Consider the following 27292-nt stretch of genomic DNA (forward strand, 5'->3'; position numbering starts at 1 on the left):
ATAAAGAGAGGCCAATTAGCCTAATAGGATAGGGATTATAATGGCAGAATTAAATGCCTGTGACAGACAGACAATAGGCTGCTTTGTCACTGCCATATACTGACTCGCTTATTAAAATTAATCTGGCCTGATTAAAAATGCAAATGGATTTAAATCATTGACGAGTTTACATGTTTTTATAACGTTTAACTGATTTAATTACACAGAAAATTAAACAGGGACGTGTGATTGAATTTTTCCCTCCGCCGATTGCCACACTCAAATTAATATGTTTTCCCTCTTGCCAAGAAGACAAGGTAATGAGATTATTCCTCTCGAGGAAATGATGGCATGGTTTTATAAGAACTAAGAAGGTGACATTTTTTAAGAGGGCTTCACTTGCAGGATTTTCTTAAAACTTGATTTTGCTCGTCATGATGTGGCCATCCGATGCATGAGCTGTTTTTTGCAGGTGTGTGAGTGTGTGTCTGTGTAACATATATTGTGTCATTTTATGGCAGGTTAAGATACCTACAGTCATTCAAATGAGTTTTTCCTTTCCAAGAAGGTTCCTTTCGTTTGAAAGTTTGTTTCTTAATTCCTTTGTTGTTGTTGTTGTTGTAATGAATTCTTTACAGTCATGTTTTTTTTCCATCATATTTTAAATAACTTGTAGAAAATACACTTTATGACACTATCATGAAGCATTATGACCATCTTAATACTCTGAGCCAGATAAGTCTATCACGTACATGTCCTTATATCAGTCATTATATCAGTCAATGGTCAAAAAGAGGGTGCTTTGTCCTGCTCCTGAAATCTGCTCCTGCATTTATCCTAGTAATCAGAAAGAGAGCATTTGGGGTAGGTGCATGTCTGACATCAATGTGTGTGCAATTATAATGACAATTTTATATGGTCAATAAAAATACAAAATAGAACATGAACATACTGTTGACATGTAAGCTATTGTATAAAATAATGCAGCATATGTCACAACAGGTCTAAAGATATGTTTCATGACAGTTATGTCAGCTGTTATGGCATGTTATGACCGCGTTATGACGCTGGGTGTCAAGTAAAGTCTTACCCTGATTGTCTTCCTAGCATCCAACACATATTCTGAACAATTAGTTGCATCTCAGACATTTCAAATAACTGAGCTAATGTTCCAAACGTAGGTCAGATGACGTATTGCCAACAGAATTTCGTCATGACTCTACACTCATTATGTCATTCCAGATGGCTTGTTATAATATTTGCCATTCAGCAGATGCTGTTATTTAAAGTGACTAACATTGAGTGCACATTTTCGAATTGGTGACCACAGCTGGAATCGTATCCATGACCCTGTAGTTTCTAATGTCATGCTGAGCCACACAGGACCACAACTTAGATAAGGTATATTTGTTAAATAGATGAATAGTTTCTCTGTTGAAACAATGGTAGGTTTTTACACCTTTCAGCTGCTGTGGTCATTAAGAATTCTAGCATGAGGTGGACATCCTGTCGGGAAGGAAATAGATTTTTGCCGCTTTGTTTGTTCAAGACTGGTGGGCAGCTCTCATTGTTTGTTGTCTTATTCCTGTATTCTTTGCCATGTCGTTGTATTGACATATTAACATGTTTTATGACCTTTCTCGCTTCATTGCTGCTTTGGAACAGTTAGATTTTTTAAAACAAGTTAGACCTGGTAATTGTTTTCCACAATAAAGATACCTTATCTGTGCTGGCATTGATAGTTGTCTGATATGAACCTGATGCCAGACGTGCATGTGCCTATTTTACAAAAAGAGTAGCTTTGACTCATGTTCCTATATAAGGACAAAGGCCATGGTAGGTTTAGATATTTGTTTTGAGGCAAATGAGAGGGATAATTTGTGTGCTCTTATTGTAAGCAAAGATCCTCAATATTAAAAGATGTAGTCATTTTTTTTGTTATAGGATGACTTTAGGACTGAGTGACCAATGTAACCTGTCCTCAGCTCTCAGTGAACATTTCACAAAGTGTAACTTCGTGTTGGCAACGTAAGATTGATATCAAAGGATCAAATGTGTGGCGATGCACGTCAGCACATTGTGTTGAAATGGAAAGTGTGAGATTGATCTGTGTGACATTAGTGATCTACAGCAGCATGTGCAATAAATATGTACAAAGAATGAGTTTACCCGTAGCATATGGTGAGGAGAAATGTGTTAGAAATAGGCTCTTCACTACAAACCGTATACAGTAATGACAACATTTCACTGACAAACTTTTAAGCAGATTCAGAAGTGGCAATATAGACTTAAGTTTTGCCTTACAGCAAAGTGTCTATTAAAAGTCATAGTAGTAATCTGGCATACGGATCTAAGATTGCTTGATATTAAAAGCAGCCCATGGACCTCAAGAATATCTATTGTTGACAGCACAATATAATTTAATGCAGAAATGAAGTAGTTTAGAATGTATTTCCACAACGAGTTTCCACACTCACATAAAGTAGCCATGAGGCTGCAATACAAACATACTTAACAGTTATGTCGTCCTCGTCGTCCCCCACCCCCCTCAACACACACATACACATTTCCCTCAAAGGAAAAAAAACACAATTACTCCATTGTGCCGAGCAGTATATCACATTCTGCACATTTCAGTCCGGGAACAGAGAGGCTGTTGTTTGTGGCATATGGCATCATGATAAATATGGTTGAGAGGAAGAGGGGGGTGGTAGTTCACTGTCAGGGCATAAATTGAACGAACTATAGTGTGGAGATTGGATTAACATATTGTAAACAATGGGTTATTTTCTGGGATACTCCAGTTAGCGTTCTATATTAAATGGGAGTGAACTGTATAAAAAATATACTGAAGAATATTTGCGATATACAAAATGCCATCCGAGGATTGATTTGATCATTATTTAGTCCATGTGGGAGTGCTGATATGCAGTAGATAGATACAGTATTTCAACAGCAATTCCAAACAGGGATCCTAACATACTTTCTGGCAGTGCGTAAGGAGAGCTATTATGCCTCAATCCAGAAACTCAAACTATCTAATCCACAATGTACTGTATATTGCTGATAGTACAGTTGGGGGCATTCATAACTTTGCCTTTATTGCAGTGCAATTAAAAACGTCCTTCAAAGTGGATGTAACTATAGGTGCATGTAACTGCACCATCAGGGGCATATTTTCAAAATACATTTCCTCCAATGGGTTATTATTAGATGATTAGCAAATTAACTTGGTGTAGGTACAACATAATGTATATGGAGAGGTATAGCTACCAAATGCGTGGTCAGTGGTCGAGACTGAATTGGGTTAGTGCATCTACTGTACCGTGAGCCAACACTGAAATGACAGGAAACTTGTCGGTGACGAGGAAAACCCTGTCAGTAGCATACAGTAGAGCAGAGAGTAAAAATAGGGCACTTGGCAAGAGGAGCAGGAAGTTAGTGGACAGTGGCTCCTACTTGGGGACTTTCTTCTGGGGAGCAAAGAAACTTAACCCTTTGGTGTCTGTGTGGGCTTTCAGTTCAATCTTTCATCTGTGTTATTGTCTTCTACATTTCTCAAGAATGTTGTTCGGTTAATCAAGGCCTAGTGTTAGTCATAACCCCTGTTTTGAAAAAGGTGGCGTACTGTACAATATTGTGTGGGAGTTGCCATTTTTGGAAAAGCAACTCAGCGCCCTGAGGGAAGTCCTCAGAGAGTCATAGGTACTCCCGCCATTTACCCGCGCTTCATTGGTCTGTTTCGCTTGATGGCCCTCCGATTGCAGTTGTTAGATGGACCTCCGACCTGCAACCATTTTTTACGGTTATATACACTACCGTTCAAAAGTTTGGAGTCACTTAGAAATGTCCTTGTATTTGAAAGAAAATCACATTTTTTGTCCATTAAAATAACTTCAAATTAATCAGAAATACAGTGTAGACATTGTTAATGTTGTAAATGAGTATTGTAGCTGGAAACAGCTGATTTTTTTATGGAATATTTACATAGGTGTACTGAGGCCCATTATCAGCAACCAACACTCCTGTGTTCCAATGGCCCGTTGTGTTAGCTAATCCAAGTTTATAATTTTAAAAGGATAATTGATCATTAGAAAACACTTTTGCAATTATGTTAGCACATCTAAAAACTGGTGTTCTGATTAAAGAAGCAATACAACTGACCTTCTTTAGAGAAGTTGAGTATCTGGAGCATCAGCATTTGTGGGTTGTTCTGAGAAATGAAGGCTATTCCATGCTAGAAATTGACAAGAAACTGAAGAACTCATACAACGCTGTGTACTACTCCCTTCACAGAACAGCACAAACTGGCTCAAACCAGAATAGAAAGAGGAGTGGGAGGCCCTGGGGGTACAACTGAGCAAGAGGACAAGTACATTAGAGTGTTTAGTTTGAGAAACAGACGCCTCACAAGTCCTCATCTGGCAGCTTCATTAAATAGTACCCGCAAAACACCAGTCTCAACGTCAACATTGACGAGAACTCTCCCTGGGGCTCCCGCCAGCTTCTCTGGGATTGATTGCGTTATCGCACTGGACGCCACGAAGGGCCTGTCTCTGCCTCTCTGAATTCGTGGATCTGAACCCGACTGACGGAGGCCGTCGCCCTCCCTTTCGAACGGCGTTCGCCCATCTCTTAGGACCGACTGACTCATGTGCAACTGCTGTTCACATGGAACTTCTCCACTTCGGCCTTCAAAGTTCTCGTTTTAATATTTGCTACTACACCAACGACCATAGCAGTTGGCCATACAGCACAAACATATCTGGAACCAGGCTATGAACGCTCTCCTATCTGAGTACTGTTTCACAGAGGTCACGGACTGGTCATTACTGAACATGTAATAATGGTCAGACAGGTAGCCCCCAGGGAAAGTAATCACTTGGCCCAGATATAAGTGATGACAAACGATGCATCCTCCTCCACAGATCTTCCCATTCATCTGCACTCCTCATTAATGGGTAATTACCTATAATTAGTGAATCATGTCATGTTAATGAGGATGGTAAGAGCTGCCAGAAGGAGCAGTCCAGGTTTGGAATGATGTGCAAGACGGTGCACGACTCAAATTAAATTAAGCCTGTGTGGGCCACTTGTTTTGCATGCACATCAGGGGCGTTATGTATCAAGTATCTCAAAGTAGGAGTGCTGATCTAGCATCAGGTCTTCCCTGTCCATGTAATCTTATTAATTGTGATCTAAAGGCAAAACTGATCCTAAATCAGCACTCAATCAGCATTTGACCTGCTGACAATGCTGACATTGATCTCCATAGACATATTCTGCATTCTGTTCGAAGTAGACACCTAACCTGTCCTTCAGTGCAGATTTTCCATGAAATGTCAGCTAGGCCCAGTAGCTTCAGTGCTCTGCCTGCCTTACCCTGCATTTGTTGCATCCAACCAGAACTCTAGTGACATCATCACCTTTCCTTACTCTGGCGGGCAAGTGTGAGTTATTATATCAAAGGAGGCTAATGGGAGATGATAGCCGTGTGTGTGTGTGTGCACAGTGACTGTTTAATCTGGCCCAGTGGCGTGCCGTTGGCCTGGCTAATCATAGTCTGTCTGTAGGAGCACGGTGAGCCAGGGGAGCACGCCGTCGCTAACAGTGCCTGACAGACTCATTAGAGAGAGCTGGCACTGAGCTAGCAGACTCCCCGACACACACAGTCACACACATGCACAGACACACACACACACACACGCTCCACGTGTGAGAACAAGTTAGCCGGTGACCCCTCACAGTCGCAACCCAAACACGAGCCAGTGCTGGGAGAGCATCTGGGAAAAAAGGAGGCAGGAAATGATAAGCAGGAAAGAAGAGAGGAAAGGAGAGGAGGGCGGGGAGGACCAAGTAAGCGAACATCCTCCAATTCAAATAGTTATTTCGACTGTCAAATGACTACTTCAATGGACTCCTGTGGCTTATTTACCTACAATATGAAGAATGCCATAACCAGTACAAGTCAAAAGTTTGGACACAACCACTAATTCAAGGGTTTTTCTTTATTTTTTGTTGTAGAATTGTAGAATAATAGTGAATATATCAAAACTATGAAGTCACACATGTGGAATCTGGTAGTAACCAAAAAAAGATTTAAACAAATCACAATATATTTTATATTTTATATTATTCTAATAGCCACACGTTGCCTTGATGACAGCTTTGTACACTCTTGGCATTCTCTCAACCAGCATCACCTGAAATGCTTTTCCAACAATCTTGAAGGAGTTCCCACATATGCTGAGCACTTGTGGCTGTTTTTCTTGGTCAAATAGCCTGGAGGTGTGTTGGGTCATTGTCCTGTTGAAAAACATACTGCTGTGGTAGCCATGCTGGTTAAGTGTGCCTTGAATTCTAAATACATCACGGAAAGTGTCACCAGCAAAGCACCCCCTCCTTTCCTGTGTTAGTCCTCATGAGAGCCAGTTTCATCATAGTGCTTGATGGTTTTTGCAACTGCACTTGAAGAAACTTTCAAAGTTCTTGAAATTTTCCACATTGAATGACCTTCATGTCTTAAATTAATGATGGACTGTCATTTCTCTTTGCTTATTTGAGCTATTCTTGTCATAATATGGACTTGGTCTGTTACCAAATAGGGCTATCTTCTATATACCACCCCCACCATGTCACAACACAAATGATTGGCTCAAACGCATTAAGAGGGAAATAAATTCAACACCTGTGATTACTGTATGCCTCGCTGTATGTCTCTCTCAAATGTCAATATGCCTTGTATACTGTTGTTCAGGTTAGTTATCATTGTTTTAGTTCACAATGGAGCCCCTAGTTCCACTCTTCATACCCCTGATAACTCCTTTGTCCCACCTCCCACACATGCGGTGACCTCACCCATTACTACCAGCATGTCCAGAGATACAACCTCTCTCATCTTTACCCAGTGCCTGGGCTTACCTCCGCTGTACCCGCACCCCACCATACCCCTGTCTGCGCATTATGCCCTGAATATATTCTACCATGCCCAGAAACCTGCTCCTCTTATTCTCTGTCCCCAACGCTCTAGGCGACCAGTTTTGATAGCCTTTAGCCGCACCCTCATACTACTCCTTCTCTGTTCCGCGGGTGATGTGGAGGTAAACCCAGGCCCTGCATGTCCCCAGGCACCCTCATTTGTTGACTTCTGTGTTCGAAAAAGCCTTGGTTTCATGCATGTCAACATCAGAAGCCTCCTCCCTAAGTTTGTCTTACTCACTGCTTTAGCACACTCTGCTAACCCTGATGTCCTTGCTGTGTCTGAATCCTGGCTCAGGAAGGCCACCAAAAATTCAGAGATTTCCATACCCAACTATAACATCTTCCGTCAAGATAGAACTGCCAAAGGGGGAGGAGTTGCAGTTTACTGCAGAGATGGCCTGCAAAGTAATGTCATACTTTCCAGGTCCATACCCAAACAGTTCGAACTACTAATTTTGAAAATTACTCTCTCCAGAAATAAGTCTCTCACGGTTGCCGCCTGCTACCGACCCCCCTCAGCTCCCAGCTGTGCCCTGGACACCATTTGTGAATTGATCGCCCCCCATCTAGCTTCAGAGTTTGTTCTGTTAGGTGACCTAAACTGGGATATGCTTAACACCCCGCCAGTCCTACAATCTAAGCTAGATGCCCTCAATCTCACACAAATCATCAAGGAACCCACCAGGTACAACCCTAACTCTGTAAACAAGGGCACCCTCATAGACGTCATCCTGACCAACTGGCCCTCCAAATACACCTCCGCTGTCTTCAACCAGGATCTCAGCGATCACTGCCTCATTGCCTGTATCCGCTACGGAGCCGCAGTCAAACGACCACCCCTCATCACTGTCAAACGCTCCCTAAAACACTTCTGTGAGCAGGCCTTTCTAATCGACCTGGCCCGGGTATCCTGGAAGGACATTGACCTCATCCCGTCAGTTGAGGATGCCTGGTCATTCTTTAAAAGTAACTTCCTCACCATTTTAGATAAGCATGCTCCGTTCAAAAAATGCAGAACTAAGAACAGATACAGCCCTTGGTTCACCCCAGACCTGACGGCCCTCGACCAGCACAAAAACATCCTGTGGCGGACTGCAATAGCATCGAATAGTCCCCGTGATATGCAACTGTTCAGGGAAGTCCGGAACCAATACACGCAGTCAGTCAGGAAAGCTAAGGCCAGCTTCTTCAGGCAGAAGTTTGCATCCTGTAGCTCCAACTCCAAAAAGTTCTGGGACACTGTGAAGTCCATGGAGAACAAGAGCACCTCCTCCCAGCTGCCCACTGCACTGAGGCTAGGTAACACGGTCACCACTGATAAATCCATGATTATCGAAAACTTCAATAAGCATTTCTCAACGGCTGGCCATGCCTTCCGCCTGGCTACTTCAACCTCGGCCAACAGCTCCGCCCCCCCCGCAGCTCCTCGCCCAAGCCTCTCCAGGTTCTCCTTTACCCAAATCCAGATAGCAGATGTTCTGAAAGAGCTGCAAAACCTGGACCCGTACAAATCAGCTGGGCTTGACAATCTGGACCCTCTATTTCTGAAACTATCTGCCACCATTGTCGCAACCCCTATTACCAGCCTGTTCAACCTCTCTTTCATCTCGTCTGAGATCCCCAAGGATTGGAAAGCTGCCGCAGTCATCCCCCTCTTCAAAGGGGGAGACACCCTGGACCCAAACTGTTACAGACCTATATCCATCCTGCCCTGCCTATCTAAGGTCTTCGAAAGCCAAGTCAACAAACAGGTCACTGACCATCTCGAATCCCACCGTACCTTCTCCGCTGTGCAATCTGGTTTCCGAGCCGGTCATGGGTGCACCTCAGCCACACTCAAGGTACTAAACGACATCATAACCGCCATCGATAAAAGACAGTACTGTGCAGCCGTCTTCATCGACCTCGCCAAGGCTTTCGACTCTGTCAATCACCATATTCTTATCGGCAGACTCAGTAGCCTCGGTTTTTCGGATGACTGCCTTGCCTGGTTCACCAATTACTTTGCAGACAGAGTTCAGTGTGTCAAATCGGAGGGCATGCTGTCCGGTCCTCTGGCAGTCTCTATGGGGGTGCCACAGGGTTCAATTCTCGGGCCGACTCTTTTCTCTGTGTATATCAATGATGTTGCTCTTGCTGCGGGCGATTCCCTGATCCACCTCTACGCAGACGACACCATTCTATATACTTTCGGCCCGTCTTTGGACACTGTGCTATCTAACCTCCAAACAAGCTTCAATGCCATACAACACTCCTTCCGTGGCCTCCAACTGCTCTTAAACGCTAGTAAAACCAAATGCATGCTTTTCAACCGGTCGCTGCCTGCACCTGCATGCCCGACTAGCATCACCACCCTGGATGGTTCCGACCTAGAATATGTGGACGTCTATAAGTACCTAGGTGTCTGGCTAGACTGCAAACTCTCCTTCCAGACTCATATCAAACATCTCCAATCGAAAATCAAATCAAGAGTCGGCTTTCTATTCCGCAACAAAGCCTCCTTCACTCAAGCCGCCAAGCTTACCCTAGTAAAACTGACTATCCTACCGATCCTCGACTTCGGCGATGTCATCTACAAAATGGCTTCCAACACTCTACTCAGCAAACTGGATGCAGTCTATCACAGTGCCATCCGTTTTGTCACTAAAGCACCTTATACTACCCACCACTGCGACTTGTATGCTCTAGTCGGCTGGCCCTCGCTACATATTCGTCGCCAGACCCACTGGCTCCAGGTCATCTACAAGTCTATGCTAGGTAAAGCTCCGCCTTATCTCAGCTCACTGGTCACGATGGCAACACCCATCCGTAGCACGCGCTCCAGCAGGTGTATCTCACTGATCATCCCTAAAGCCAACACCTCATTTGGCCGCCTTTCGTTCCAGTACTCTGCTGCCTGTGACTGGAACGAATTGCAAAAATCGCTGAAGTTGGAGACTTTCATCTCCCTCACCAACTTCAAACATCAGCTATCTGAGCAGCTAACCGATCGCTGCAGCTGTACATAGTCTATTGGTAAATAGCCCACCCTTTTCACCTACCTCATCCCCGTACTGTTTTTATTTATTTACTTCTCTGCTCTTCTGCACACCAATATCTCTACCTGTACATGACCATCTGATCTTTTATCACTCCAGTGTTAATCTGCAAAATTGTAATTATTTGCCTACCTCCTCATGCCTTTTGCACACATTGTATATAGACCCCCCCTTCGTTTTCTACTGTGTTATTGACTTGTTAATTGTTTACTCCATGTGTAACTCTTTGTTGTATGCTCACACTGCTATGCTTTATCTTGGCCAGGTCGCAGTTGCAAATGAGAACTTGTTCTCAACTAGCCTACCTGGTTAAATAAAGGTGAAATAAAAAAATAAATAAAAAAAATTCCACAAATTAATTTTTAAGAAGGCACACCTGTTAATTGAAATGCATTCCAGGTGACTACCTCATGAAGCTGGTTGAGAGAATGCCAAGAGTGTGCAAAGCTGTCATCAAGACAAAGGGTGGCTACTTTGAAGAATCTCAAATATAAAATGTATTTTGATTTGTTTAACACTTTTTTGGGTTACTACATGATTCCAAATGTGTTATTTCATGGTTTTGATGTCTTCACTATTATTCTACATGTAGAAAATATTACAAATAAAGAAAAACCTTGAATGAGTAGGTATGTTCAAACTTTTGACAAGTACTGTATGTCCTATTTGAAGCTTTTATAACTCAACCTCATACCAGTGCAGTGGATTTCGATGTGCGGCGGCAGAATAATATGTTTACAATTGGTTGATCATATTACTTTGAATAGAAATTCACTGCACCACGTACAGGTTCTTGGGCTGTTTCTGGATCCAGATAGAACCTTTTCACCCAATGAAGAGTACTGAAAGAAGCCTTTAGGAACTCTTTGCTGAAAGGGCAGAGTGTGGTTCAGTGCAGAGGACGACTGAGGGTTTGAATGTTGCACCTGACACACCAGATTTACAATTGCTTGCCTTGCTCTGAGGTTAATTGGAGGGCAGGAGCGCTACACGCAACCAATGGAAAATATTTGGGTCAGCTCACTAACAGGTGGATACAAAACAGGTCAATAATGTAAAGTATGGGTGAGGCAGCTTTTCGTCCCCTTGCTACACTACCACAAACAAATGAAAATGCATGCACACACACACACACACAAAAACACACTCCTGCTCCAGGTAAAAAAAATTGAGCCATTGTTAGATATTGTAATTACCCATTGTCATCCATTGTTAATTTCTTGTTTTTTCCATCTTGCCCACTAGCTATAACAGGTGGACCCCTCTCCTACGAACTGGTTTCACCCATAACCAAATCAAACTAGCTTTAATCTTCTCTCCCACTATACAGAGAGACTGCATCTCTGTGAAGTGATGTACAGTATTGTGGTGAATAATGTATTCTGCTAGGATTTTACACAGCGTGTGTGCGTGTGTGTTTGAGGATGGAACAAACATGCATGTCTGTGTGTTGTTGGGGGAGGGGGTGAGAGAAGGGAGAGAGGGTGTGGGACTTAGCGTTTTGGGCTCCCTTTGTGTGAAGATAAAACATGCAAATTGTGGATTATTTTAATGAATTTTTTTCTAGTGCTGAATCTCTAATCCCTAAAGCAGTTTGAAAGGTTTCAAAGTAACCCCCTCCCCCTTTTTTCCTGATAGGAATTTACAACTACCAGCTGTCTAGGAATGTGATCCTATGCACTTTAATTCCACTGTGGTGCAGTTATACTGCAAAGTAACATGGAATGGACATACACTATATGTACAAAAGTATGTGGACACCCCTTCAAATTAGTGGATTTGGCTATTTCAGCCACACCCGTTGCTGACAGGTGTATATAATTGAGCACACAGCCATGCATTCTCCATAGACAAACATGGGCAGTAGATTGGCCTTACTGAAGAGCTCAGGGACTTTCAACGTGGCACCGTCTTAGGATTCCACCTTTCCAACAAGTCAGTTTGTCACATTTCTGACCTGATACAGCTGCCCAGGTCAACTGTAAGTGCTGTTATTGTGAAGTGGAAATGTCTAGGAGCAACAATGTCTCAGCTGCAAAGTGGTAGGTCACACAAGCTCACAGAATTAGACAACCGAGTGATGAAGCGCGTACACGTAAAAATCGTCTGTCCTCAGTTGCAACACTCACTTCCAAGTTCCAAACTGCCTCTGGAAGCAACGTCAGCACAAGAACTGTTCATCGGGAGCTTCATGAAATGAACACAAGCTCACCATGTACAATGCCAGCGTCGGCTGGAGTGGTGAATCACGCTTCACCAGCTGGCAGTCCGACGGCCGAATTTGGGTTTGACGGATGCCTGGACAACACTACCTGCCCGAATGCATAGTCCCAACTTTACATTTTGGTGGAGGAGGAATAATGGTCTGGGGGTGTTTTTCATGGTTAGGGCAAGGCCCTTTAGTTCCAGTGAAGGGAAATCTTAACGCTGCAATGACAGTCTAGACGATTCTGTGCTTCCAACAGTTTGGGGAAGGCCCTTTCCTGTTTCAGCATGACAATGCCCCACGTGCACAAAGCGATGTCCATGCAGAAATGTTTTTCAAGATAGGTTTAGAAGAACTTGACTGGCCTGCACAGAGCCCTGACCTCAACCCCATTGAACACCTTTGGGATGAATTGGAACGCAGACTGCAAGCCAGGTCTAATCACCTACATCAGTGCCCAACCTAATTAATGCTCTTGTGGCTGAATGGAAGCAAGTCCCCGCAGCAATGTTCCAACATCTAGTGGAAAGCCTTCCCAGAAGAGTGGAGGCTGGTATAGCAGTAAAGGGGGGACCAACTCCATATTAATGCCCATTGATTTTGGAATGAGGTGTTTGATGAGCACGTCCACATACTTTTGGTCATGTAGTGTGGTTGGGTCAAAACCATATGGATGGATGTTATGGATGGATAAATTAATACTCCTTTTCAAATGTTATTTGACAGTGATGATAATGATTGTGATGACACTGTGGAATCAATCTATAGTTCAATCGAGTACAGGCTTAACTGAATGACAACAGAGAATTGTATTGAATAGTTTGAGGTAGGAATGCTCCTCAGAGCCAGATGCTGATGACAGGTTGCCCTATGCTGAGCTGCTGGTATCGCTTGGAGAACGGAGTTCTGATGATGGGCATTCCGGTTATTATGCTGGTGGTGGTGAGGTGGAAAGTTGTTGGAAGACTGTTGCTGAAAAACATTGAGTCAGAGACTGTTGACATAAATACTCCCATAGATTTATGCCCATTGGTTAACAGAAGGGGAAGTGATTATTGCACGAGTGAGCCAATAGGTTAATCAGCAAGTGTGGCGGAATTGCCTTAGTGTGTGGAATTGCCTTAGTGTGCCATGCTCATTGGCTGAAGTTAATAGGTGAATGACATTCCGCACACTTGTTAACGGTAAAGAGGAGGCAAGATGTGACACTATCCTGATGAAGTAACATTATTAACACTACCATATACAGTACACTGAGTATAGCAAACATGAAGAACACCTTCCTAATATTGAGTTGCACCCCACCATTTTGCCATCAGAAGAGACTAAGTTCGTCGGGGCATGGACTCTACAAGTTTTCGAAAGCAGGGATGCTGGCTCATGTTGACTCTAATGCTTCCCACGGTGGTGTTAAGTTGGCTGGATGTCCTTTGGGTGGTGGACCATTCTTGATACACACAGGAAACGGTTGAGTGTGAAAAATCCGGCATCATTGCAATTCTTTACTACCATACCCCGTTCAAAGGCACTTGACCATTCACCCTCTGAATGGCACACATACACAATCAATGTCTCAAGGCTTAGAAATCCTTCTTTAACCTGTCTCCTCCCCTTCATCTACACTAATTGAAGTTAATTTAACAAGTGCCGTCAATAAGGAATCATAGCTTTCAACTGGATTCAGCTGGTCAGTCTGTCATGGAAAGAGCAGGTGTTCTTAATGTTTGTATACTCAGTGTAAATACCTGCTATGCTGATGGGGTCCCATTATAACCTCTACCACGGATATCTGCTATGCTAATGAGGTAACATTATAGACACTACCTTATAAATACCTGCTATACTGATGAGTGAGATAGGAAGCGGTGTGAATTACAGAATTTACTAGATAAATGAAGTGACGATCCATTCAGTCCAGCCTTAATGATTGAACTTCCGTAGCTACATTAAATGTTACTAACTTTGAATTCAAACTGGGTATAAAAAGGATACCCACATATCCTAGACAAATTAAGGCTCCTTTTTAAATGTTATTTGACAGTGATGATGATAATTGTAGAACATTTTCTGGATCTATGTATCTGCATTTAGTATATTTTCATTGTAAATGTAAAAAAGGATGCCCGCACATCAGTCACTTATGTCAGTTATCCCCTATAGACTCCAAGGCAACAAATGGGAAAAGCTCTTTGCACTTACTCAAATGATATACTGGATATAGTATCATTATGCAGTCTTATATAGTACATAAGTGAACACTACATGGACCTGCACTTAAACACTATCCCTGTTTTTCATTGAACAAGGCCTTACTGATCCATTGCATTCAATGTGTTTGTGTTTGTAATATTGTATGTGACTTAGCAGGATATAGCCCCACGGACATTTGATACAGTTGTAAGGGATTATTGTAGGGTGGGAATTGCCAGGGACCTCACAAGACGATATAGGATGTTCACCAATAAAATGTTTAATTGATTCAAGGTTTATAGGTCCATTCAATAGAGAATTGCGTCAGAAAAATTGTCCAAAAAAGCATGTCTCATCACAGACATTATCAAAAAGTGCTCACAGAATGGCATGGCGCTATTTAAAAAAAACGTTTTATTGTATTTAACCTTCATTTAACTAGGCAAGTCAGTTAAGAACAAATTTGTATTTACACTGACGGCCTACCAAAAGGCCTCCTGTGGGGACAGGGGCCTGGGATAATATATTTAAAAAAATACAATATACAATACAATAGGACAAAACACACATCACAACAAGAGAGAACACACAACACTACAAAAAGAGAGACCTAGACAACAACACAGCAAGGCAGCAACACATGACAACACAGCATGGTAGCAACACAACATAACAATAACATGGTAGCAACACAACATGGTAGCAGCACAAAGATGGTACAAACATTATTGGGCACAGTCAACAGCACAAAGGTCAAGAAGGTAGAGACTACAATACATCACACAAAGCAGCCACAACTGTCCGTAAGAGTGTCCATGATTGAGTCTTTGAATGAAGAGATTGAGATAAAACTGTCCAGTTTGAGTGTTTGTTTGCAGCACGTTCCAGTCGCTAGCTGCAGCGAACTGAAAAGAGGTGCGACCCAGGGATGTGTGTGCTTTGGGGACCTTGAACAGAATGTGACTGGCAGAACGGGTGTTGTATGTGGAGGATGAGGGCTGCAGTAGATATCTCAGATAGGGGGGTGAGGCCAAAGAGGGTTTTATAAATAAGCAGCTTTGAACGTCAACTGACAAGCTAACCAGTGGCTGCAGGTTCGTGAGTGAAAACATGGACTTTTTAAAAATTAAATCAGCTAAATACAAAAATAACAAAAAATTGGAACTATTTACAAGCTAACAGAATGAATTTCAATATCCCACCCTCCACGAAGAGAATATATTCCTGTTTTCATTGTTTGTTTTTTATTCTTTCCCTTTAAATCACCAGAAACTGCTCTTCACAACGTAGATTGATTGGCAATATAGCCAATGAAAGGATCTGGAGATGAAAATAAAGATGGTATCAAGTTGATTTTGATTGGAAACATGGAAACATCTTCAAATGGTACCACCTCCCAACACCAAATATGGAAGAGATACAACCAAGAGCAGTGCAGTCTAAACTAGTAACGGTCGCAACAAATGTATGTTTTTATTTCATCAACATTGTCAAGGACAAGTATAAGGTTATAATATTTTAGAGAACAGTCTAATTATTAATTATATGTGATTTAGAATGACATAGAGCAAAGAAAACTAGTGGTGGAAAAAGTACTGAATTATTATACTTTTCATACCTTCATAGAAAATGACAAGTAAAAGTAAAAGTCAGCCAGTAAAATACTAAATTGTCAGCCAGTAAAATTGTCAGCCAGTAAAATTGTAAAAGTATCTGGTTTTAAATGTACTTAAGTACAGTGGTTGAAAAAGTACTAAATTGTCATACTTGAGTAAAAGGACAAAGTTAAAGTAAATGCTATACATCAAATTTCTTATATTAAGCAAACCAGACGGCACTATTTTTTTATATATTTTTTTATTTACGGACAGATGGGGGGGGGCACACTCCAACACTCAGAAATAATTGACAAACATTATTTGTGTGTAGTGAGTCCACCAGATCAGAGGCAGTAGGTATGACCAGGCGTTATATTGATAGGTGTGTGAATTGGACGATTATTCTGTCCTGCCTGAGCGTTTACACTCAACAGTTCCCCATGTGTATCAGGAATGGTCCACCACACAAAGGACATCCAGCCAACTTGACACAACTGTGGGAAGCATAGGAGTCAACATGGGCCAGCATCCATGTGAAACGCTTTCGACACCTTGTAGAGTCCATGCCCCAACAAACTTTGTCACTCACTATTATGCATGTTAAATATACAGTATGTCACATTGCAGACATATTGCAAAAATGTTGGTGAAGAGAGCAGCAGAGTCCCCAAAGGCAAGTATCCTGTAAGACATCATTCACTTCATTGGTCCATGAGCTGGATTCCTCCCTAGTTGAAGTTGTAATCGTCATTGAGATTGTTCTGTTGGTCAATTAAGCCAGTCAAGCTCAATCACACACAGATAACATATTTTAAACGATTTCCAATAGTATATGTAGCCAGGTCTGGTATAGAAAATAAACGAGAGGAAATCGAACATCTCCTCATGTTAGTCATATTTGCTTTACAGAGATAATTCACTGTCTCAGTGGGATCTTTGATATTTAAAAAACAAATGTGGCCCAAGGCAATATTCATTAACTGTAAATAATAGAACTGCTTGGATAGTGTAGCACCAAGGTGAAATTAGCCTCTTATTATTTTATAAAGTTAGTGTTCCTCGGGCTTTCCAGTTAGGAGTATTAAAAATGTACAACCCTCTGACAAATTATTCACTTGACAGATTTGCTATTTGCCTTAATCACTAACCATTCAGCTCCACATTGTTTCAAATTGATAAAATTAGATGTCACGTATTTTCCCGTACGGCAGATAGCTTGGTATATCCTTTATCTTCTCTGCTTTTTACATTTCTAATTACACAAAATAATTTTCAAATAACTGTATGACACAAACATTGCAAGTGAAACCTTCTTCAAAATGTTCATAGAATTGTATTTGCAGAGGTTCTTAAAAATGTCATTTCCATTTGAGGCCATAGGCTATGGCATGTCTAAAGGAAAACACATTGAGCACAACTGTCTTGTTATTTGTGCACAAGAACGCTTTGTGGACTACCTACCTAATTCTTTGTCCTCAATTGCCATGAAATTGACATTACCTACAGGTCAAAATAGAAGCTGCCTGTCGACCAACAAACACACACAGTAGTATTAGATTGAGAAATAATAATGAGGAAGTACAGAACCATGCCCACCGCACCCCCACATCCCCAAGTGAGTAGCATCTTGTGGTTGTGACCACCGAGCCTGGGACTTATCTCCATATCAGTGGGGTTGGATGGATCCACTTGTTCTCCCAATAGGGGGGTAATGGAGCTCCTCATTGAGCCAGACTGGCGACAGGCTGGTAGATGAGTAGCCAGGGCTTACATGCGCCAGCTCTCCTAGGGGAAGTCTCACTGGCAAACAAACACATCAGCCCTGTGCCAACGCTGAGGGAAGCAGGGTCTTTTTCTGTAATTTTTTTAACGTAGGTAGGGTCTTGAAATGTAGTTTGCTTACAGTAGCTAGCACCATTTCTCATCTGTTTGCGAACCCATTTTAGTTTTATGACGGTTTAACCTTGCTTTACCTCTTGTTATTTTTCTGTCTTTCTCTCTCATTCGCTCTCAATCTCACCACTGTACTTTGGGGAGAGTGGGGTAAGTTGAGCCATTTTTACATTCAGCATCACTCCATCAAGGGAACAACAGTATTCTTTCAATAGTATTCTTTATAACAACAGTATTCTTTCAATAGTATTCTTTATAACAACAGTATTCTTTCAATAGTATTCTTTATAACAACAGTATTCTTTCAATAGTATTCTTTATAACAACAGTATTCTTTCAATAGTATTCTTTATAACAACAGTATTCTTTCAATAGTATTCTTTATAACAACAGTATTCTTTCAATAGTATTCTTTATAACAACAGTATTCTTTCAATAGTATTCTTTATAACAACAGTATTCTTTCAATAGTATTCTTTATAACAACAGTATTCTTTCTATATATTTCAGGATGTTGTGCATCCCTGGAAATCATCAGAATTCATGTAAACATTACAGTTTTGAAAACATAGCTTGTATGATAAAAATGGTCTCTTGGCACAACTTATGGGGTACGTTGAGCCTTGGGACAGGGTATGTTAAGCCACCTACACATTTCTGTACTGAATTAAATATTACTGCTACCTTTTTCAATCGCTGTATATCTTTATTTCCAAAACACAACTGAACACAATCACATGAGCTTTTTTGTATTTTAACTATTTGAAGCATGTTTTAACACAGGCTTAAAACCTAACAAACACTTTGCACTTAAAAAAAAAATATTCCACATATGCCCGGCCCTGTTGTTACCCAATATCCCAGCGATAATGCCTTGCATTACGTCTGGGAAGAATACTCAACAATTTGCTCAACTTGTCATTGGCTCAGCCATTTGCTCAACTTATACCAAGGCTAACATTTGTATTATATTAGCCCACACATCTACAAGGATGCACTTTCATGCTAGTTTTAGGACCTCACATTGAGGCTTATTGAAACCCCAACTGATGTATAGAACAATGTTAAAATGATCTACTTTGGTTTAGATACATGCATCATGAAACCTCTAACAGTGGTTCCCAAACTTTTTATAGTCCTGTACCCCTTCAAACATTCAACCTCCAGCTGCGTACCCCCTCTAGCACCATGGTCAGTGCACTCTCAAGTGTTGTTTTTTGTCATCATTGTAAGCCTGCCACACACACACACACTCTACGCAAAATGTATTAAACAAAGGAATGAGTGTGAGTTTTTGTCACGACCCGGCTCGTGGGAAGTGACAAAAAGCTCTTATAGGACCAGGGCACAAATAATAATCATTCATTTTGCTCTTTGTTTAGCCATCTTACATATAAAATCTTACTTGTTCATCAAAAATTGTGAACAACTCACCACAGGTTAATGAGGTGAGGGCTGAGAATCCACTCTCAAATAGGTACGTGGTTGCAAAGGTCATGAGTGTCTTAACAGTGCGATTTGCCAAGGCAGGATACTCGCAGCCCTATCCAGAAATCTGGCAGTGGCTTCTGATTAAATTCAAATTTCACAGAACTGCTCGTTGCAATTTCGATGAGGACCTCTTGTTCAGATATTGGTAAGTGAACTGGAGGCAGGGCATGAAAGGGACAACGAATCCAGTTGTGTGTGTACCTGCGTAATTGCGCACCCAGCTCACTCCGGTGCGTCGCTATATCACATTTGACATTGTCCGTAAGCTTGAGTTCATTAGCACACAAAAAATCATACAATGATGGAAATTCAAACAGAGAAGAGCTCCAAATTCTTAATCATAGCCTCAATTTTGTCCCGCAGATTGAATATAGTTGCGGAGAGTACATGTAATCCTAGATTCAGATCTTTCAGGCGAGAAAAAAAACATCACCCAGATAGGCCAGTCGTTTGAGAAACTCGTCATCATGCAAGTGGTCAGACAAGTGAAAATGATGGTCAGTATAAAGAAAACATTAAGCTTGTCTCTCAATTTAAAAAAAAAACCGTCTCAAAACTTTGCCCCTTGATAACCAGCGCACTTCTGTATGTTGTAAAAGCATTACATGGTCACTGCCCATATCATTGCATAATGCAGAAAATACACGAGAGTTTGATGGCTTTTGCGCCATCAGTGCAGATACCAACACATCTTGACCACCAAAGTCCATTTGATAACATCTCCTGTTGTCCTGGTTTCCAATGGTTTTCAGAAGAGGATGTCTTCCTTAACTGACCCCCCATAAATGTAACGGACATTTTCCAGGAGCTGTGCCAGGCCCGCCATGTCTGTTGACTCATGTTGCTGTAACGCATAGAATTCACGACTTACTACTAATTCTCGCTCAAAAAACGCCTGTGTCTTATTTTTCAAATTGGCATGTTTCGTTTCTAAAGGTTTTATTGAGTTGTGAGATCATACTTTTGCACGTATAACACACTGTGGCTGAGGAAAGGCACTACTCCCAATATAATTGAACCCCAAATCAATGTAGTTCTCATCATATTTGCACCTCTTCGATGGTCCAACGTCCCTGTCTGTTGTTCGGTGCTTTCCCAGGTAATGGGGCAGTAGCTGCGTCAGATTCACAACTGTCAGTGTCCATGCTAGCTGGGCTAGCAACAAATGTAGAATTACTGATGCTAGCATTGGATGTGCTCGTGGAAGCAGAGCAACTTGTGTCGTCGACAGGTGCAGGTGTAGTACCACTGGTACTACCAGTGGAGCTGGTATGTGTCTCTATGGATGCGGGCTTGACATTTTTTTACCATATATCAATTTTAAAACAAACAGAATGAGCAGCAGCTACGTCTGGCTACATATGGACCGTTAGTGGAATTTCCGCGAGAGAGTAACGGTTAATGTGATTGGATGTTCATTATTTGACTAGGCTACCTGTATTTGACATTGTGTTGTTGTTTGTGTTGTTGTTTCGCTGAACACTAGATGGTTTCATTTTTGGGGGGGCAGTGAAACGAGGCTACTCAGGTGAGAAAAAAACATCACCCAAATGTATAGCCCATTGGAAAATCTAAATGGCATGTTTGAAAATGTGAATCACATTTTTATTTCGCGTACCCCTGACGGCATTACGCGTACCCCTGGGTAAATTCAACTATATTTTTTTGGAGCTAATTTGCTTACCACTTTTTCTATGTGGTTTATTCCTTCACAGACTCCATGAAATGACCTCTTCCTAAATATTTGGTCAATATTTGGCTCGATCAACTTACACCTTTTGCTCAACTTACCCCACTCTCCGCTACCCATGTGTGGGAGGCATCTTCATACTGGCTTCCGGTGATGCAACATAAAAGGCTGCTGAGGCTTTATTTAACTTTTTATTCACCCACAAACCACGTGACAAACGAGAAATAGGGGAGCTGTCAATGGCCTGATTGGTTATTTCATCATGTCCTTTAAGGTGATAGGCCACAGCCACACCACAACGCTTTGAGGCCCTGGTTTCGGTGTGGGTACCTCGGCTGAACGTACTGTGTTCCTAACTGCTGTACAGCAAGGCTGTGTGGCTTGGTAGATGTTTTTAAGTGTGGTGCTCAGAGGTGTGCATACATTCTGAAACGTGTGCATGTGTGAATGTGGTGCTTGTACAGAGCCTTCGGAAAGTATTCAGATCCCTTGACATTTTGTTAGGTTACAGCCTTATTCTAAAATTGATTAAATCGTTTCCCCCCCTCAATCTACACACAATACCCAATAATGACAAAGCAAAAATAGGTTTTTAGTCATTTTTGCTTATTTATTAACAATAACAAAATGGACACTTTACTCAGTACTTTGTTGACCTTTGGCAGCAATTGCAGCCTCAACTCTTTTCGGGTATGATGCTACAAGCATGGCACACCTGTATTTGGGGAGTTTGTCCCATTCTTCTCTTCAGATCCTCTCAAGCTCTGTCAGGTTGGATGGGGAGTGTTGATGCAAAGCTAATTTTAGGTCTCTCCAGAGATGTTCGATTGAGTTCAAGTCTGGGCTCTGGTTTGGCCACTCAAGGACATGTCTCGATGCCACTCCTGCGTTGTCTTGGCTGTGTACTTAAGGTTGTTGTAATGTCCAGTCTGAGGTCCTGAGTGCTCTGGAGCAGGTTTTCATCAAGGATCTCAAGGATACTTTGCTCCGTTCATCTTTCCCTCAAACTTGACTAGTCCCCCAGTCCTTGCCACAGAAAAACACCCCCACAGCATGATGCTGCCACCACCATGCTTCACTGTAGGGGTGGTACCAGGTTCCCTCCAGACATGCCGCTTGGCATTCAGCCCGAAGAGTTGAATCTTTGTTTCATCAGACCAGAGAATCTTGTTTCTCATGGTCTGAGAGTCTTTAGGTGCATTCTGGCAAACTCCAAGCGGCTGTCGTGCCTTTTGCTGAGGAGTGTCCTCCGTCTGGCCACTCCACCATAAATGCCTGATCAGTGGAGTGCTACAGAGATGGTTGTCCTTCTGGAAGGTTCTCCCATCTCCATAGAGGAACTCTGGAGCTTAGTCAGCGTTACCATTGGGTTCATATATAGCGGGACCTTATATAAACAGGTGTGTGCCTTTCCAAAGCATGTCTAATCTATTGAATTTATCACAGGTGGACTCCAATCAGGTTGTAGAAACATATCAAGAATGATCAATGGAAACAGGATGCACCTGAGGTCAGTTTCGAGTCTCATATTGAAGGATCTGAATTCTTGTGTAAATAAGGTATTTCTGTTGTTCCTTTTTGGCAAAATGTTTTTGCTTTGTCATTATGGGGTATTGTGTGTAGATTACTGAGTTTTTTTTTTATTTAATCAATTTTAGAATAAGGCTATAATGAAACAAATGTGGAAAAAGTCAAGGGGTCTGAATACTTTGTGTGCATCTGTGAGTGTGTAGTGTGTGTTCTCATGTATGTGTTTGTGTGTGTGTATACATTTGATGATGAATCCTCAATGGTTACAATTCATAGTGACCTCTCTTTCCTGTGATTCATCCTAGCCCGAATAGCACAGGAGGTTGGTGAAACCTTCATTGGGGAGAATGGGCTTGTGGTAATGGCTGGAGCGGAATAGGTGGAATTGTATCAAATACATAAAACACATGGTTTCCAGGTGTTTGATGACATTCCATTTGCTCCGTTCTGGCCATTATTATGAGCCGTTCTCCCCTCAGCAGCCTCCAGTAATGTATAGATTGCTCTAGTTTAGGCCAGCCAGCCACTACTATGAGGCTTGAGAGCTCTATGGTTCTCCACTAGTCTCCAGAGCCTTGGCTCTGTGCCAGTGTTCAGCCCCACTCTCTCTTGGGGGTTGAGGGGCATGGGGAGTGGCCGGTAATGTCAGCTCATTAAGCTCCATTCTTCCTCGTGAAGCGTTGCACTGTATGGAACCACTGTTTGAGACCCATGTCATTACCCCTCCCCCTGCACGCATGTGGAGGGAAGGGTGGAGAGGGGAGGGTATTACGCGGATTGATATGTTCCTTTTGAAAATGCACTGCTTGTAACTCCTAAAGGGCCTCCCTCTTTTTTCTCCCCTCCTGCTCTTCTCTCTCTCCTGTCTCTCTCACTCTTTCTTTCTCTCTCCCCCCTGTCTCTCTCACCACAGGCCCGGTACGGTGTGGGTGAACGAGGAATTCGGCTCCTCCACGGTACCCCACCCCCAGGCTCCAACCCAGCTGGGAAAAGACTGCCCACTGCTGGGGTGAGATATGGCTAAGGCCCCCCTAACCTTCCTCTATACTAAAGCCCCAGAGGGTGTTCCCCATGGATCGGTGCTGAGCCCCTTGAAGGTTGTGATCCGCGAATTAACACTCACTAGAGTCTAGAATTAGCGCATTAGTGGTCCTCCGACATGCCAACAAGAAAACCCAGAGGCACTTGTACGAAGGGAATGTACACACACACACACACACACACACACACACACACACACACACATCGAAGAGTCTCTAAATAGGCGCGACTATAGTCTAGTAGTTAATGAAACCATCCCTTGTGTTTCCTCCATGGTAGTCTGTCGCTCCAAACGTCCAATCCCACATAATACACATCAACAACACTGCAGTCTTCAATAAGTCACACAAGGCAGCAACACAACAGTCTACCTTTTGACACGGAACCACGCAGGGGGGAAAAAAACAGCCAGAGATGAAAATAGACTGATACGTCTCCTTTGCTTGTAATGATTTATTTTTGTCACTGCCAGAACAGTCAAAACTTCAGCCGCACTTTTTTAAAACATTTTTTTATTTTCCTTTTCTCTTTCAAACATTCATATGGTGCAGGGAGGCAAGAGAGCAGTAGATTGCATTAAGATAACCAATTATATGCTAGAGGAAACCAGACTTTTTTTTCTTCCACTGCCGTTATCTGATGTTGCGGTGAGCAGAGGCAAAGGGCTGGGGTAATGTGACATTCACTCTGCCCTTTATCTCCCCATCGCTGTTTACCAGATTCAGTTAAAAGTGGGTTCTGCTCTGCATCCTCTCCCCCGCCAGAGAAACCCCACATACACACCCACACACACACGTGCAGACGCACGCGCACACACATTCACGCACACACATACACAAACTCCTTCCCCTCCCCGCTCCACGGCTACACTTTTCCATTACATTTTAATGTGTGTGTGGCTTTGTGTGTGTCTACAGTACAGTATACTCTTTGGTGTAGTTTGTGGGTGGATGGGTGAGGTAGACATAAACTATATATACACAAAAGTATGTGGACACCCCTTTAAATTAGTGGATTCGGCTATTTCAGCCACACCCATTGCTGACAGGTGTATAAAATCGAGCACACAGCCATGCATTCTCCATAGACAGACATTGGCAGTAGAAGGGCCTTACTGAAGAGCTCTGACTTTCAACGTGGCACCATCATAGGATGCCACCTTTCCAACAAGTCAGTTTGTCACATTTCTGCACTGCTAGAGCTGCCCTGGTCAACTGTAAGTGCTGTTATTGTGAAGTGGAAATGTCTAGGACCAACAGCGGCTCAACCGCAAAGTGGTAGGCCACACAAGCTCACAGAACGGGACTGCTGTGTGCTGAAGAGCGTAGTGCGTAAAAATCATCTGTCCTCGGTTTCAACACTCACTACCGAGTTTCAAACTGCCTCTGGAAGCAACGTCAGCACAAGAATTGTTCATCTGGGTTTCCATGGCCGAACACCCTAAGATCACAAAGCACAATGCCAAGCATCGGCTGGAGTTGTGTAAAGCTCACCGCCCTTGGGCTCTGAAGCAGTGGAAATGCGTTCTCTGGAGTGATGAATCATGCTTCACTATCTTACAGATGAATCTGAGTTTGGAGGATGCCTGGAGAACACTACCTGCTCCAATGCATAGTTCCAACTGTAAAGTTTGGTGGAGGAGGAAAAATGGTCTGGGGCTGTTTTTCATGGTTGAGGCTAGGCCCCTTAGTAGTAGTGGAGGGAAACCTTAATGCTACAGTATACAATGACATTCTAGACAATTCTGTGCTTCCAACTTTGTGGCAAAAGTTTGGGGAAGGCCCTTTCCTGTTTCAGCATGACAATGCCCCTGTGCACAAAGCGAGGTCCATACAGAAATGGTTTGTCGAAATCATTGTGGAATAACTTGATTGGCCTGATCAGAGCCCTGACCTCAACTCCATAGATCACCTTTGGGATGAATTGGAACGCCGACTGCGAGCCAGGCCTTATCGTCCAACATCAGTACCCGACCTCACTAATGCTCTGATGGCTGAATGGAAGCATGTCCCCGCAGAAATGTTCCAACATCTGGTGGAAAGACTTTTCAGAAGAGTGGAGGCTGTTATAGCAGCAAAGAGGGAACCAACTCCATGTTAACTTCCATGATTTTGGAATGAGCTGTTCGATGTGCAAGTGTCCACATACTTTTGGTCATGTAGTGTAACTTTTATTTGTTTGTGTGTGTCTGTGTGTGCGTGCGCAAGTATGTGTGCCTGTCTCGGTGCCTGTGTTCAGTTCTTGTCTACCTCTCCACTTGTTACCCTATGTATGCTCATGTTTAGGTTTCTGCCAGTGCACAGGTTAGCCTACACTAGAATATATTGAAGTCCCATTGAGACCACAGTCGCTTTTACAAGGGAGCACTGCATTTTACACTTTAAACATTTTTAGAATACAAGCAACAGTTAAAATACACAAAAATTTAAATAAAAAATGATAAAGGAAAACATCAACATATCTCAGCTAGCAATTCTTCAGTCAATAGCCTAAACTGCCTAAATGGCACCAGAACATCCAATTCCAGCGAGTTGTACAGATTGTTCCAGCAGTGAGGCACATCAAAACTTAAAGCGCATCTACCCAATTCGGGGAAGTCCTGAGGAATCACAAGAGTTAAACAACCCTGCAAAAGTGTTTTGTGACTCATGTCTTTATACTTCAACAACGAAGTGAGGTATGTTGGAAGCTTGTGCAGAAGAGCTTTGTAAACAAAGAGGGAGTAATGAAGTTACCAACAGGACTAACCTTTTGATACAGGATGCAGAGATGTGTATTTAAACTGTCACCTGTGATAAAGCGAAGGGCTTTATGGTAGACGGCATCCAAAGGTTTAAGAGTAGTCGCTGTTGTATTCCGATAAGTGGTGTTACAAATGTCAAGAACTGGCAGGAAATTTGACTGTACAATCTGCTGTTTCCTGCTATTTAGGGAGAGGCAAGACCTGTTTCTAAAAAAAGAAGCCCCCTTGAAACCGTAGCTTTTTAACCAAATCATATGGGCTTACAGTTTCACCTAATATCCCCTCTAAAGTGACTGGCTAATTGTAGTTGGCTCATTAATTTGATACGATGCTGTTCATTTCTAAGGAAGTGTTTCCTCAGACACGGGTTAATAGGTGGCCTGTCAGAGGCCACAGTGAGAGGATGGGGGAAGACGGTGTGGGTGGTACACATTTCCCAGGGATGTGAGCAAGTACCAAGTATACATGTACCCATGCACACACACATGGGCTCTTTTACTCACATGCTCACACACTTTCTCTGATGTACACACACATCCTTGTCACACTGTCAAACCAACAGACACTCAAGTTCATGAAGAGGCACACACAGATGCATACACCCTCACACACGTAAGATACTTGCAAACATAAACACGTAGGCCAAGACTCACTGTGTAAACAGTATTTATTATGAGGCTATTTTACATTTCCTATCCCCTATTGTGGGTTGACTAGACCAGGTCAATGACACTTTTGTTATACTATGGCAGTAGTTTTAAATTAGATTCCTATATATGCTTCAATCTTTTCTAGTACTGTGTTTGAGCATACTGTATGTTGCTCTACTATCGTCTTGGCATTGGTTCTAAAACAAAGGCTATGTTGAGTTCAAACTCTATCTGTAAGTATTGTGAAATTATTATTTTTACA

General features: G+C 42.4%; 1 protein-coding gene across 3 annotated transcripts in view; it reads left to right on the forward strand.

Moving 5' to 3' along the window:
- The window catches only part of LOC109869408 (TOX high mobility group box family member 2-like), a 135641-nt gene that overhangs the window by 27172 nt on the left and 81177 nt on the right, over positions 1–27292 (forward strand). The window contains exons 1-2 of one of the 3 annotated variants that reach the window (XM_020459532.2): positions 17811–18035; positions 23510–23605. The exons of 1 other annotated variant lie outside the window; for it this stretch is intronic. Coding sequence is in view for 1 of the 2 variants with exons in the window: in XM_020459531.2 (XP_020315120.1) it covers positions 23510–23605 (96 nt within the window). In the remaining variant the exon portion in view is untranslated. Of the gene's footprint in view, positions 1–17810; positions 18036–23509; positions 23606–27292 lie in introns of those variants that run through there. One more of the 3 variants, XM_020459531.2, reaches the window with a different exon arrangement.

This window comes from Oncorhynchus kisutch, linkage group LG24, assembly GCF_002021735.2.
Source record: "Oncorhynchus kisutch isolate 150728-3 linkage group LG24, Okis_V2, whole genome shotgun sequence".
Classification (NCBI taxonomy): domain Eukaryota; kingdom Metazoa; phylum Chordata; class Actinopteri; order Salmoniformes; family Salmonidae; genus Oncorhynchus; species Oncorhynchus kisutch.